The sequence below is a fragment of the Miniopterus schreibersii genome, assembly GCF_964146895.1.
Source record: "Miniopterus schreibersii genome assembly, chromosome: 20".
Classification (NCBI taxonomy): domain Eukaryota; kingdom Metazoa; phylum Chordata; class Mammalia; order Chiroptera; family Miniopteridae; genus Miniopterus; species Miniopterus schreibersii.
The window spans coordinates 20,647,235-20,661,560 of NC_138122.1; the positions used below are offsets into that span (position 1 = coordinate 20,647,235).

The following is a 14,326-nucleotide window of genomic DNA, read 5'->3' on the forward strand; positions in this document are numbered from 1 at the left end:
AATTATATGCATGTGTGATTATAAAGACAAAAGACAGCCCTGGCCAGTTTGGCTCAGTGGTTAGAGCGTCAGACTACGGACTGAAGGGTCTTGGTTCGATTCCAGCCAAGGGCACGGACCTCAGTTGTAGTGTCTCTTTCACATCGATGTTTCTCTCTCTCTCTCCCTCTCCCTTCCACTCTATCTGAAAAGCAGTGGAAAAAGTATCCTTGAGTGAGTATTAAAAACCCCCACAAAAGACAAGATTAAATCATTTCTGCAGAAGACAATTTTGGACATGAGTTTATTCATTGCCAACAGAATTACAGCAGGGATAGAAGTATGAGGAAAATAGCATTATTTTAGCTACCCTTGAATATTATTTTACTAATAAGGTCTGCCTGTGAAATACACTTGAAAAGATGATAGCACCAGTGCTTTACTTGAGTAATATTATGCCCCACTCCATGACCTGCCCACTTTGTAGAACATCACTCAGGTGTATATGGAGAAATATTTGCAAATTGCCCTCCTCGCTGAGTCTTAGGCTTAGGTCCCTGTGCAGGGGATGCAGCTGGGTAACTAGGGTGGCGGTTGAAAGCTAAGGACTTACTAGCATCAGTTTATAGGCCTGTTGGTTTCAGGTTTAGTTTCAAAAATGCAGGTGCTGTGGCTCTGAACTCCAGTTGAGAAACGACTTCCTTCTCGGAGTTCCTTTGCCACCTGTAAAATGGGGATGCTGCTGCCTACCTTGAAGGCTGGTTGATAGTAGTAGTAGTAAGGTTTGTGCTTGGGATGAGAGTAAATGCCCTACGTGCGTTATCTCACGTGTGTAGTCATATGAGCTATAACAGTCATGAGGTCGGTGCTATTTGCGTTATATAGATGGAGAAACTAAAGGCCAAGGAGATGACATAATTTGACTGAGTGCCCACATCTAGTAAGAGGCAGAGCTGGGATTCACTCTTTTAATCTTTCTTCACCCTTTAGCCACTGTGCTTATGCCCTGCTACTGTTTTTCCAAGGTACTGATGTGCCCATTGCGGAAGGTTTATGTGAGATAGTATACAGGGGACATACGTAGCACTCAGTGAGTCTTCTCTAGAATTTACATGATTCTGAACAGATATTTTCTGTCCCAAAGTCTTTGCCTTTTTTTATTCAAGTGTAAGTAAGTTGTATTGGCAGTTGGCTGGTTGGGTTAAAGCAGTACATCTCAACTAGGGGTGATTTTGCTCCCTGGGAGACATTTGACAATGTCTGGAGGCAATTTGGATTGTTACAATTGGGGCCAGAAGGGGCGGACTGTTGTAACTTGGGTCTAATGGGTGGAGGCCAGGAGTGCTGATAGAGATAGCCCCCTGCTACAAAGAATTACCCAGCCCAAAGTGTGGAGGCTGAGAAACCCTGGGTTAGAGACCTCTTCCGGGAATTCTGTACATACACACCCACTGTTTTGTCGTCTGACTGGAGAAACTTTCTTTGGGTTTGGTCTTCACAGGTTTCTGAGACACTAAAGCGTTTTGCAGGGAAGGTGACAACAGCCAGTGTGAAGGAACGGAGAGAAATCCTCAGTGAACTGGGGAAATGTGTTGCTGGAAAAGGTATTTGTTTTCCATCCATTTGGCCTAGAGATGATTCCATTTCAAAATAAATTGCATTCTCTGTTTAGAACGATGGCCTTCTTTCCCCTTCCTTGTAATAACTTCTGCTTTGACTTTTCTGTGTTTGCTTGTTATAATCTGCATTGAAACAGTTGGTTCCATGGAGACTTTATCCGTTTAGGTGCCAAAGCTTTTTCCAGTTTTAACCATTTTGATTGGAAACAGGTCTAAAAGGTACCAACAATCTTTCTTAAGTAATTTACCAGATGCAAAAACATTTTCTTTATGACTTGGGTCATCATGTTTCCCAGTTGGTGTTCTGTGGAACTCAGCAAGATGGTAGCAGGTGATTGGCCAGTAAAGGATTCCAAAATCAAATAAGTGTGGGAGATGTGACATTTTCTCATGCCCACTGGGAGATTCACAACACATTCCAGGAAGGTGTTTTAATTTTAAGCGTGCTTTAATCCCATATTTGTCTTGACACCTCCTCCTCCTTCTTTTTTTGGAAACCTGTTGAGCGTCTGGGGAACACATCTTAGGAAATGCAAAATCCTGATTTTTTTAAAAAAAAATATATTTTTATTGATTTCAGTGAAAGGAAAGGAGAGGGAGGGAGAGAGACAGAACGTCAATGATGAGCGAGTCATTGATCGGCTGCCTCCTGCATGGCCCCTGCTGGGGATTGAGCTTGAAACCCGGGCATGTGCCCTGACCGGGAATTGAACCCCGATCTCCTGGATCCCAGGTTGATACTCAGCTGCTGAGCCATGCCCACCCGGGCTAAATCCTGATTTTGTACCATAACGGAGGACTATCCCTGTGCCATATTGGAGTGTATAAGACTAGATTGCCTTCATCCAACCAATCCTAATTGGTTCTTGAATTTTTGCAGTACAGCAGTAGTTCTCACAGTGTGGTCTCCAGGCCAGTAGCATCAGAACTTGTTTGAGATACAAATTCTCAGCTCCATCCCAGCAACACCAATTTAGAAACCCTGGGTGGGGGGCAGAGCCCAGAATCTGTGTTTTAACAAGCTCTCATGGTGATTGCTGTATTTGCTGAAGTTTGAGAACCTTGGCTCTAGAGAGTTCAGTCTTGCTTTCTGTCAGCTTTCACCTCTTATTAGTCAAGAGCCCACTTTCTGCCACTCTTTCACCCAAGTTCTCATTTGCTGCTTCTGATCTGCTGTTGCCTGGTAACATACCCAAGCTTGTTAAAGTGTTGTGTAAGTGAAGTAAATTGTTGTTTGTGAACTTCTAAGAGAGCCTCCCATGTCTTAATGCTTTAGTGTGTGACTTTTATGGCACCTTCAGAAGTCTTTCCTGTCACTTTTCCCAACAGAGTTCTAGTTAGAAAAGGCTGTCGTGTGACAAGTTACTATCTGTACATACCTTCTGAACCATATGGTTGCCCTCACTGCTAAATGACTGCTGAATACTACACTTTTTCCTCATTGTGTGGAGTAAGGAGTTCGACGTGTATGGGTGAAGTTTATGAACTTTAAGACCTTTTAGGGAGATTTTACTCTTCAGTCACCCAGAAATTCACATTTTGGGGTGAATTCTATTCATTAAATGTTTCTAGCCTTTTGATATGCAAGCTGATTGTGGGAAGTTAGTGACCCTCCCCCCTGCCACCCCGCACAAAATTGTTAGTTCTCAATTTTCTAATTTTCTGAGTCTAAGCAGGAGCCATTGCACAGTGATTGTTATTCTGCCCTCTCCTTTTGTTAGGGTAGCAGGTAACCAAGTGAGTTAAGCAAAGGTGGGGTGAGATATTTCCAGCCAGGCTGAGGAGTTGAAGACTTTCTCAGCAGTCTGACTCTAGATGCAGTTGGTCAGCAGCCAGCCTGGCCCCGAGGCCTCTCTGATGCTCACCTCAGTCCTGCCTTCATGTGCTTGAACCCTGAAACTCACTGACGCAGCATCTCCTGTGCATGATCTTCCCAGTCATAGGCCTCCAGTGCAGCAGTCAGTGATGGAGGGCTTGGCTCTGGGTCAGACTTTCTTATATTCTAGCCGTGGCTCAGCCACTTACGGGCTGCATGACCTGGTTCAAGCTACTCAACCTGTCTGAGCCTGACTCCTTGCTTTGAGCTTGGTGATAGTAGTGCCTCCCTCATAGGGTTGGTGTGAGGAGTAAGTGAGAACAAGTGTGGGCAGTGCTTAACACAGTGTCTGGCCAGCTATGGTATATATTAGCTGTTATTACTGTTCTCTGACCCCAGTCACTCTTTTCCTCAGTTACTGAAATAGTCTCAAATCCAATGGACTAATACAGTGTCTAGGCCTGGGGGAACTGGGTTCCTGTCCTTTCTTCATTTCCCCCCCAACCATGCATGTCCCTGAAGGTAAGGCACTGTGCCAGCCCTTTGTGGGCCTCCTGCTCTCGGTGCCTCCCACGTTAGTCTGTCTTACACTGCAGCTTACATTCCCCTCTACTCTACATTCCCTTCTCCTTCCCGTTTGAATGTTCCAGTCTGGTGTGCAGAATCTGTCACAGACCGGCTTTCCATTATTGAGCTTTGTCCAACCAAAGTTTCTCTTTCACTCGGCTGGCCTGCTTGGTTTCCTGTGTCTTGGTTTCTTCGTCTTAAAATGGGCTCAGTCACAGTACCCATCTTATGAGGATTGAATGGGTTAATGTGTGGGAAGTGCTTAGAGCAGGGCCTGGCCCATGTGAGCACTAATGAAGTCTTGGGTGTAATTCTTCCTCCTGTGTCCTGAATAGGCGTTGTGCACTTACCCTTGCGCTTTCGCTCATGTTAACACCACTCGGCACAGACGTCTCTTCCTTTCCATGTTTGCCTCCTAATCTATTAGGCCAAGCATCTGCATCCTTAAAACCTTCAGAAACCACTCCAGGTACAGGTGTTCTTCCCTTTTCTGATCTCTCATAGTACTTTAGTTTTTGTCCCAGGTTTTTAAAACTGTTTATCAGAATATACATAAAGAACAGCAAGTGAACAGTTCACTGAATCAGCGCAAACTCAACACACCTATGTAACCAGTATCCGGATGGAGAAGCAGAATAGTCCCAGCATGCTAGCACCTCCACTCGATAACATAGTACATTTTGAGGCCACTTGTATTGCCTTAGTTTCATTCATTTAACAAATGTGCACCTGAGAGCGTTTCTGTACCAGGTGTTTTCCTGGAGACCTTTTTGTCATTGCTCTTTCCTCTTGGGAATTCTCTTTCAAATGGATGGGGAGTGTCTAGTGGGCAGAGATTGTGTCTGACAGATGCTTGGCTCAAGAAGATGCTCACGAAGTAGTTTTTATTCACTGGTCTTTGTAATCTTTGGTTTCAGATCTGCCAGAGGGAGCGGTGAAAGGGCTCTGCAAGTTGTTCTGCTTGACTCTGCATCGATACAGGTGAATCCCAGCCAAAGGTCCAGTTTCCGGAGCACTTTGTGCAGAGAGCTGGTGGTAGAGGGTAGTGGTTAGAGCCCAGGCTTTAGACCTGACTGCCTGGGCTGTTGGATCCCGGGCAACTTAGTTAACCTCTCTGTGCCTCAGTTTCCTCGTCTGCAGATGGGATGATGTTATTACCTATCTCATAGGTGGTGGTTAGAAAGTGTGAAGTGCCTGGAAACAGTGCCTGCCATGCCATGAGTGCATCAGTCATGCATGCAGAAGCCTTGGCTTAGTTTGAGGCCCATAGTGTTCCTTAAATGTAGGCGTTGCCTTTACAACCATAATGGCTCATTTGCCCTTGTGAGCTACTTCCAGAATTCCCAGAGGAGGTAGATTTATCTAGTTATTTCCTAAGCCCATCATCTATGACCTTCTGGAATACAGTGCAACCCAACTTTACTAAGAAAAACCAGCGTTTGACCTAAACTGCTTGCCCCTGCCTCATGTCCACATGTTCACTTAACCCCTTCCTTCCTCTCCCTAGAGATGCAGCCTCCCGCAGGGCCCTGCAGGCAGCCATCCAGCAGTTGGCTGAAGCCCAGCCAGAAGCCACTGCTAAGAACCTTCTGCACTCTCTGCAGTCTTCAGGCATTGGCTCCAAAGCAGGTGTCCCCAGGTAAGTTTTAAAGGTGGTGGCCCACAGGGGGTTGGTAGAGTCCTACTTGGGAGAATCTGGTGCAGGTGAGCTGTATTGAGCAGGTGTGAGCATGCCTGTCCCTTTCCCCTTTGCAGCTCTGAATGTCGCCGGCAGTCTGCCTTCTGAATGGAGGGAGGAGCCAGGATGGCAGGAGGGGAAACCAGGTGCCCACCAGGCAGTGAATGGGAGAAACCATCTTTTTGTTTTTGTTTTTATAGTTGTGTGTGCAAAAAGATGGTAGTTTGGCTGATGAGGCCTGCACTCTTTGTCATGACTTGTCACAGATGATTTGTCGGGAGCTGGTTTCAAGTTCTGCCCAGTTGTAGGTCAAGGGAGGGTCCTACATACCAAGCAGGGCCTTGCGGTGACCATTTGTCTTTAAGATGGAGGCTGCTGCTCTGTATTCACCTCTTGCCTGTCCTCTCTTCCCCTCTGCAGTAAAAGCAGTGGCTCAGCTGCCCTGTTGGCCTTGTCCTGGACCTGCCTTCTGGTGCGCATTGTCTTTCCCTCGAGAGCCAAGCGGCAGGGGGACATCTGGAACAAACTGGTAGGTTCCTCGGGTCTTTGGAGTAGTGGTGGTCTGCTCTCTGCACAAGAATTGGGGCATGTTCAGGCATGTTCTCTGTGCAGCATGCTCTTCTTGGTGCTGGATGACCAGGCACTTGGAGTTGTCCTGATGTGTGTGACTTTGGTGGATGAGCATGAGAGCAACATAGCATTGATCTATTTGACAACTATCTTTGAGCTGCTCTGTGTCAGGCATGGTGCTAGGCACTGAGAATATGGTAATGAACAAGAGAAATGTGGCCCCTGCTTTCATGGCGTATGTAGAAGACGTGACAGGCCAGAGAGGGGAAGACAGCCAGAAAGCAAGTGAACCAGTGAACACCCTGATGTAAATCTTTTTGTTTTTTTTCTGGCTAATCATTCCTTTCCCTGTGTTTGGATTTCAGTGTTGAACTGGCTAATGGATTGGAATTCTTGCCAAGTGTTTTGGTCCTTAAATTCTCTTCTCCCTTTCTATGCCTGCTCCTTCGACATTCCCTGCCTTGCCTTTCACTGACCATAGATGGCCCAATAGGGCAGGTTGGGCGGTTCTTTTGAATGTCTAGCTATGCTTAGTGGAGGGCAAGATGAATGGTCTTAAGGTTTGGGAAAAACGAGTCTGAGGAGCTTAGTGTGGATCTTCTTCTTGGCCATGAGATTCGGCCAAGTACTTAACGTCTGAGCTTGTTTCGTCACCTGCAAAATAGGAAAAAGTACCACCTACCCCATCCACCTCAAAGAGTTGTCATGAAGATGGGCTCAGACCAGGTGTGGAAGGGCTGCAGAAACTCAGGGCAGTACAGGTAAGGAGGAGTGGCCTCAGAAAACCAAAAGCACCTCTCCCTGAAGCCACCAGCTAGTAAGACATACTACTGTTGGCCTTGCTCTTGCGAGCTTACCCAGCACACTTCTGGGGATGACCATGGAATGGCCATCGGTAATGATTAAAGGGTAAGAACTCTGAAGTCTCTCAGGTAGTGGATGTTCTGGAATCAAACTCCCTTTAGAATGTGGGTTTCGCTCGGCTGGGCGTGGCTCAGTGGTTGAGCATCGACCTAGGATCCAGGCAATCAGGGTTCAATTCCCGGTCAGGGCACATGCCTGGGTTTCGGGCTGCAGCTGATCAGTGACTCTCCCATTGATGTTTCTCTCTCTCTCCCTCTCTCTCCCTCTCTCTCCCTCTCTCTCCCCGCTCTCCCTCTCCCCCCCTCTCCCTCTCTCCCTCTCTCCCCCTCTCCCCCTCTCCCTCTCTCCCCCTCTCCCTCCCCCTCTCCCCCTTTCCCCCTCCCCCTCTCCCCTCCCCCTCTCCCCCTCCCCCCCTCCCCCTCCCCCTCTCCCCCTCCCCCCTCTCCCCCTCTCCTCCTCTCCCCCTCTCCCCCTCTCCTCCTCTCCCCCTCTCCCCCTCTCCCCCCTCCCCCTCTCCCCCTCTCCCCCTCTCCCCCTCTCCCCCTCTCCCCCTCTCCCCCTCTCCCCCTCTCCCCCTCTCCCCCTCTCCCCCTCTCCCCCTCTCCCCCTCTCTCCCTCTCCCTCTCCCTCTCTCCATCTCCTTTCCTCTATCTGAAATCAATAAAGATATTTAAAAAAAAAAAGAATGTGGGTTTCATTGTTAACAAAAGGCCTTCTTATAAGATGGTTCATCACGGGCTCCCTCCTTGGCTCGTCTGCAGTGAATTCTTAAAACCATTATCTGAGGCAAGTATGTCTGTGGGTTAGTCAGTGGGAGGGGTTAACCCAGAATGTTGTGTTAATGGCACAGACTGCGTCAGGAGCTTGATACCATGTTTAATTTTTCTGTGTCTTGAATTTTTTGCTCGTTGCTGATGTCGACAAGTTGTAGTTCATTCAGTAGCTCAGGTACTTATTGAGGGCCTCCTGCGTGCCAGGCGCTTGGGCTACAGCAGGGAATATGACAGATCACCTTGCTCTTATGGAACTTAACGCTCTCGTGGAGAAGCCAGACAACAAATAAATGATGAGGTGTTAAGTCATGCAGCAGAAAAGTGGGCAGGAGGAGACAGTGCGGTGAGGGGTGATGGTCGGAGGAAGGCCTCAGAGGAGGTGTCATTTGAGCAGAGACCTGAAGGCTGAGAGGACAAACCAAGCCCAGGTCAAGGTTAGAACATTCCGGGAAGAGGGAACAGCAATATAGTTCTAAATGCAATATCAGCAAGCTTATTATTTTAATTAAAATTAAATTAAAATGATTTTTAATTAGAAAAAAGAATGATTCAGAGTTCAACAAGCAGAGAAGGATGTACTGGCTTCATTCCCAGCTCTCTCCCCTGCACCTAGGACCCCGCCGTTATAAGTTCCTTATGTGTGTAGATGTATTCCTTGTGTATGTGACCAGATAGATTTTATACCAGGGATGATGTAACGTGCATACTTTTTTTTTTTAAAATATATATTGATTTCAGAGAGAGGAAGGGAGAGGGAAAGAGAGAGAGAAAGAAACATCAGTGATGAGAGAGTCATTGATCGGCTGCCTCCTTCACGCTCCCGACTGGGGATCGAGCCAGCAACCGGGGCATGTGCCCTGACTGGGAATCGAACATCGATCTCCTGGATCCTAGGTCAATGCTCAACCGCTGAGCCACGTTCGGCCTGGCTAACGTGCATACTTTTTACTTTAACCTTGTTCTTTTCTTTAACCAGTCTTGGAGTTTGTTTCACAGTATTACATAGAGAGTTTTTACATAAAGAGTTTTTACATAAAGAGTTTTTGTTCTGTACGACTGTTTACTAATCCTTTGGGTGGGGCGTATCACAGTGTAAATCAGTAGGCTCCTTTTGATGGGCATTTATGTTGTTTACAGTCTTTTATTGTTACAAGAAAACATTGCACGTGGAATTTGGCACACTTCTTAAGTATGCCCTTTTTGTCGGGGCGGCAGGCCACACTGCTCACGGGTACCCTTGGTATTTGAGGCACATAAAGTCTCTTTGAGGTTTTTTTTTAGTTGAGTACGTATTATGTGCTTCATTCTGGATTGGACAGTGAGCGCCACACATGCTGGGATCGTCTTACTGGTTGGTCTTCCTCTTCTGTATCTACGGTACCTGGCGTTTAGTCAGTGTTCAGTTAGTATTTGTGGAATTCACAAAGTAAAAGTTAAGGCAGGTAAACAAATATATGAAAGAGGATGCTTGCGCTTTTTCTGCATGGCACATAATCTCTCTGGAGTTAATGTATTAATTTGTATGTTTATTTGTTAAATACCTTTTCTTCCTCTTGACTATACGGTACATGAAAGCAGGGACCATGCCTGTCTTGGTCTCCATGTGTTTTCATTGTCTCACTCATAGTGGATGCTCAGCAGATATTTATTAAGGAAGCACTTGAATGAACAGATGTAATTCCAGAAGGTGGAGGGCTGGAATCAACTGGGAGAGGCCTAGTGGAGAGGGACCCAGGATTTGGCAGACCCGATGAAGGCGTTGGCCAAGCTGTAAGGGCCACAAGACCTCCACTCCCATTTCACATTCTCACCTGAGTTTGTCCTGGTCCTTGCAGGTGGAGGTGCAGTGCCTGCTCCTGCTGGAGGTACTGGGTGGCTCCCACAAGCACGCTGTGGATGGTGCTGTGAAGAAGCTCACCAAGCTGTGGAAAGAGGTGACGGGAGGCAACAGGGGGTGGTGGGCATTGCTTTTCGTGCTACCCCCAGTGCCATCTGATGCACACCTGCTTTCCACTTTTCCTCCTCAGAACCCTGGCCTGGTGGAACAGTACTTTTCAGCCATTCTCAGCCTAGAGCCCAACCAGAGCTATGCATGCATGCTGGGGCTGCTGGGGCAGTTCTGCGCGAGCCACAAGGAGATGGGCGTGGTCAACCAGCACAAGGCACGTGGACTCACTGGAGGGGAGGAGGAGCTGGATTTGCCCTGGTGGCCTCAGCTGCTGTCCTCATCTGGAGCTTGTTGGTTTTCTCACTTGGGACCCCGGCCTTTTGCCATGATCTATGAACTTTGAGGAGTTGGAAAGTATTTGCTCCAGCTCTGGCTTGGGGAGAATCCTGGCATAGTTTTGAGATGATAGTTAGCCTGTTCATGTGGTTATTGATGCTCCCACAGCTTAGCAGCTGGCATGTGCCAGACATTGTGCCAGGTGTTGGGCATGCAGTAGTGAGCACGGGAGGTGTGATCCCTTCCCTGATTATATCTGTGAAAAGCACTACAAAGGGAAAATGCAAGAAGCCATGATACTCTGTGACCAGGAACCTTAGGTTATGGGTCAGGGAACACATTGCTCATGAAGGATCTTAAAGGATCAGTAGGCCTTAGCAAGGTCAAGAGGTGAAGAAGAGTATTTTAGGCAGAGAAAGCAGCCCGTGGGAGGAGGCCAGTGGGGTTGGAGTATCTTAAGTGGGGTAGAGAGGTGTGAGGTGCAGTCAGCTGGGTGGTAGGCGGGCCTTGTGAGCCATGCCAAGGACTTTGGACTTGATTCCGGGAACAATGGGAAGCCGTGGAAGGTTTTTAAATGGGAAATGGCATGTCCAGTGGCACCTCTGTTCTTTTTTTTTTTTTCTTTCTTATATGTCTTTATTGATTTCAGAGAGAGGAAGGGAGAGGGAGCGAGAGAGATAGAAACATCAATGATGAGAGAGAGTCATTGATCAGCTGCCTCCTGCACGCCCTTGACTGGGGATTGAGCCTGCAACCCTGGCATGTTCCCTGATTGGGAATCGAACCTCGATCTCCTGGATCATAGGTCTATGTGCAACCACTGAGACATGCTGGCTGGGCGGCATCTCTGTTCTTGACACTGAAATTTGGGGCACCGATTTGTATTTTTTTGGAGACACTCCGACTAGAGGGGTCTCTTAGGCTAGGGATGAGATACTTCAGAATGTCAGGGTCTAAAGAAGGTCTTTGTATTCTGTAGAGTGCCCTGCTGGATTTTTACATGAAGAACATCCTGATGAGCAAAGTGAAGCCTCCGAAGTATCTATTGGTGAGTGAGAGGTGGGGATTACTTACCTGGATAAGCTCCTTCCCACTTTAAATTCTGTGATTCACAACTGTCCTTTATTCTTGGTCTGTTCCCTGGGGGCTGGGTGCCTGACTCCTCTCTCTTTGTAGGATAACTGTGCCCCTCTGCTCCGATACATGTCCCACTCAGAATTTAAGGATCTGATACTGCCCACCATCCAGAAGTCCTTACTGAGGAGTCCAGAGAATGTTATTGAAAGTAGGTTGCTGCCAGTGGGACAGTGGGAGGGAGACAGCATAAGCAGCATCCCTGATACTTGGTAACAGGAAATGTTGGGGGTGGGGATGAGGGATGTGTTCACTGTTTATCACACTGGGAGCTTGGGAGAGAGATCAAGGACCCTTTCAGAATATGTTGAAAGTCATGGGCCTCTTCTAGAAGAATGCACAAAAGAATATCAGCTTAGAATACTGCATATAATTTTAGAGGTCCAAGAGCTTTCTGGAGACCATTCAAGCTAAGAACCTCTGCTCTAGATAGTTTGAACTTGGTGTGGGGGCAGCACTTGAAACCACAGGATATGAGGGTTGAGTCTCTGTCCTTATCTTGCTAAAAGGTGTAGGTGGAATGTTGGAGGGACACTCTTCTGCTGATTGGGATGGGGCACAGCTTTGCAGCACAGCTTTGGGACAAAAGTGTGACGACTCATGTTCCCATATAGAGATGAAAAGTGGTCACAGTTCTATGTGTCTAGACAGCAAGCCTGATGGTATTTGTGGGGAGTAGGGCAAATATGGGTGTTATATCTGAGACTGACATGGTCAGTACTTTCTGTTCCCCTTAGCTATCTCCAGTCTGCTGGCATCAGTGACTCTCGACCTCAGCCAGTATGCCCTGGACATCGTGAAAGGACTAGCTGGTGAGTATCCCAACCTTTCCCCAGCCCTAGAATGGCACCTTGGGTTTTGGTTGTACTTGTCCCAATTATTATAGAAAATGGAGGGGATAGCTCAGGTTAGAATCACGCTTTAACCTAAACTACATTTGCATAGTTTCTTCCCTGAGATCCTTTATGAAAACTAGAGCTAGGATTGAAGAGTTGGGACCATGAAAAAGACAAAGATAAAAGCCTGGATACTCAGCTCCCGGCAGCTTCTGAGCAGCGGCTGTCTTTGTGTTCAGGTCAGCTGAGGTCCAACAGTCCCCGCCTGATGGATGAGGCCGTGCTGGCGCTGCGCAACCTGGCCCACCAGTGCAGTGACTCCTCAGCGATGGAAGCCCTGACTAGGCACCTGTTTGCTATCCTCGGAGGTGAGCAAGCCTTTGTGGCCATGGGAATGGCTGAGGTGTGGCCCCTGACATTCCTTCTTCATTAGGACCTTGCCTGGGACTCGGTGCTCCAAGTCCACTCATGGCAAGACTGTGTGGTTGGGAGGATGCTCGAGGTAGAATGTGAACGTGTGAAGTAAAAGAAGCACATGTAGGGCAGTGCAGATGGGGTGATCTCAGTTTTATTTATTATTATTTTTTTAGGCCTCTTTACTTACTGATTTTTTTTTTTTAAGAGGGAGAGAGGCAGGGAGGGGAGGGAGAGAGAGAGAGAGAGACATCAATTTGTTGTCTTACTTATTTATGCACTCATTGGTTGATTCTTGTTTGTGCCCTGACCAGGGATTGAACCTACAACCTCGGTGTATTGGGATGGTGCTCTAATCAACTGAGCTACCTGGCCAGGGCCTTAGTTTTATTTTTTCAAGTGTATACATTATTATATGCATAGTGGAAAAAAACTAGAGGGAAATATACCAAAATGTTGACGATGTCTTTGGGTAGTGGGAACATGGGTGATTTTTAAATGTTTTTCTTGATATTTTTTCTGTTTCTCAGGTTTTCTTTAAGAACGTAATACATTTTTAGTCAGGGGAAAAAGCTAGTAAATATTTTAAAGCCGGCTTCACAATAGAAAGGCTACTTCTAGAATCAGAAACTGCATCTTGATGTTACACACATGATACCCTTGGAGAAGGTAGCAGGTGTGAATTTTGAATCTTTGCCATCTCTCCTCTCAGGGTCAGAGGGAAAACTAACTGTTGTTGCCCAGAAGATCAGTGTCCTCTCAGGTACAGAATTTCTCCATGGTTCCTGGGGGAATGTGGTACTAGATGAGGTGTGACGTAACAGGTGAGGCGGGCCCTTTGGATCTTGACTCCTCTGACATCCTGGAACATCCCAGCCTGGCTCCCAGCACTCTGCTGCCTGCGTGCTTGGCAAGCGGGCCTTGTTTAAGTCTAGCAGGAGGCCTGCCTTCTGTATAAGGCAGGACGTCTGGAGAGGGGATGTAAGGAGGGTCAGGGATGGCCAGAGAGGCATGGCTTCTGGGGAGGAGGGCAGCGGCAGTAAGACTCGCATATTGGTGGCTTTGTGCTGATGAGGAATTGAGCAGGGGGTCTCCTGCCTTCTAGGGATCGGGAGTGTCAGTCATCACGTGGTGTCTGGGCCTTCCAGTCAAGTCCTGAATGGAACCGTGGCTGAGCTATTCATCCCATTCCTCCAGCAAGAAGGTAAATCTGCAGTGTGGCGAGGAGCAGTCTGGACCCATCTTTGACCCTGGTATATTCACAGTTGGAGCTGCCATGAACCGCTCCTGAAGGCACACGTGCCCTGAAGCATCACTGCTTCTGCTCCCTTGTACTCCAGCTTGCTTTTTGCTCTGCTGGCTGTGATCTGAGATGTTGAACTGACTAGACTTGTGCTTCTTGCCCTAGTTCACGAAGGCACCTTAGTGCATGCCGTCTCTGTCCTGGCTCTCTGGTGTAATCGGTTCACTACAGAAGTGCCCAAGAAGCTCATTGACTGGTTCAAGAAAGCCTTCAGCCTTAAAACCTCCACCTCCGCCGTGAGGCACGCCTACCTGCAGTGCATGCTGGCCTGCTTCCGAGGTGAGATCCCCCCTCCCCCCGCAGAGGTGACCTAGTTTTCAGGGCATCATCACCGTTCAGGCTTTACCTTTCGGTCCAGCTTATGTTTGCATGATTTCTTCCTGAGCCTCTGGGAGCCTCGGCTTAGTCATCTATAAATCCCAGCATCAGAGCCCAATCTTTATAACAGATTCTGGCTTTTCCCCCTTATTAGACTTTTAAAGAACAAAGCTTAACCTCTTCTGGTTGGTTTCCTTATCCATCAAATGAATAGCTGCACTGTTGGATTAG

At 47.5% G+C, this 14,326-nt stretch overlaps 1 protein-coding gene across 1 annotated transcript in view; it reads left to right on the forward strand.

Annotated features, from left to right (window-relative positions):
• The window catches only part of GCN1 (GCN1 activator of EIF2AK4), a 51,779-nt gene that overhangs the window by 2,110 nt on the left and 35,343 nt on the right, over window positions 1-14,326 (forward strand). The window contains exons 2-14 of the mRNA XM_081122685.1: window positions 1,481-1,583; window positions 4,899-4,962; window positions 5,489-5,620; window positions 6,080-6,188; window positions 9,702-9,800; window positions 9,894-10,028; window positions 11,070-11,138; window positions 11,267-11,375; window positions 11,962-12,036; window positions 12,300-12,428; window positions 13,187-13,237; window positions 13,580-13,678; window positions 13,883-14,056. Coding sequence (XP_080978811.1) covers window positions 1,481-1,583; window positions 4,899-4,962; window positions 5,489-5,620; window positions 6,080-6,188; window positions 9,702-9,800; window positions 9,894-10,028; window positions 11,070-11,138; window positions 11,267-11,375; window positions 11,962-12,036; window positions 12,300-12,428; window positions 13,187-13,237; window positions 13,580-13,678; window positions 13,883-14,056 — 1,348 coding nt within the window. The remainder of the gene's footprint in view (window positions 1-1,480; window positions 1,584-4,898; window positions 4,963-5,488; window positions 5,621-6,079; window positions 6,189-9,701; window positions 9,801-9,893; window positions 10,029-11,069; window positions 11,139-11,266; window positions 11,376-11,961; window positions 12,037-12,299; window positions 12,429-13,186; window positions 13,238-13,579; window positions 13,679-13,882; window positions 14,057-14,326) is intronic.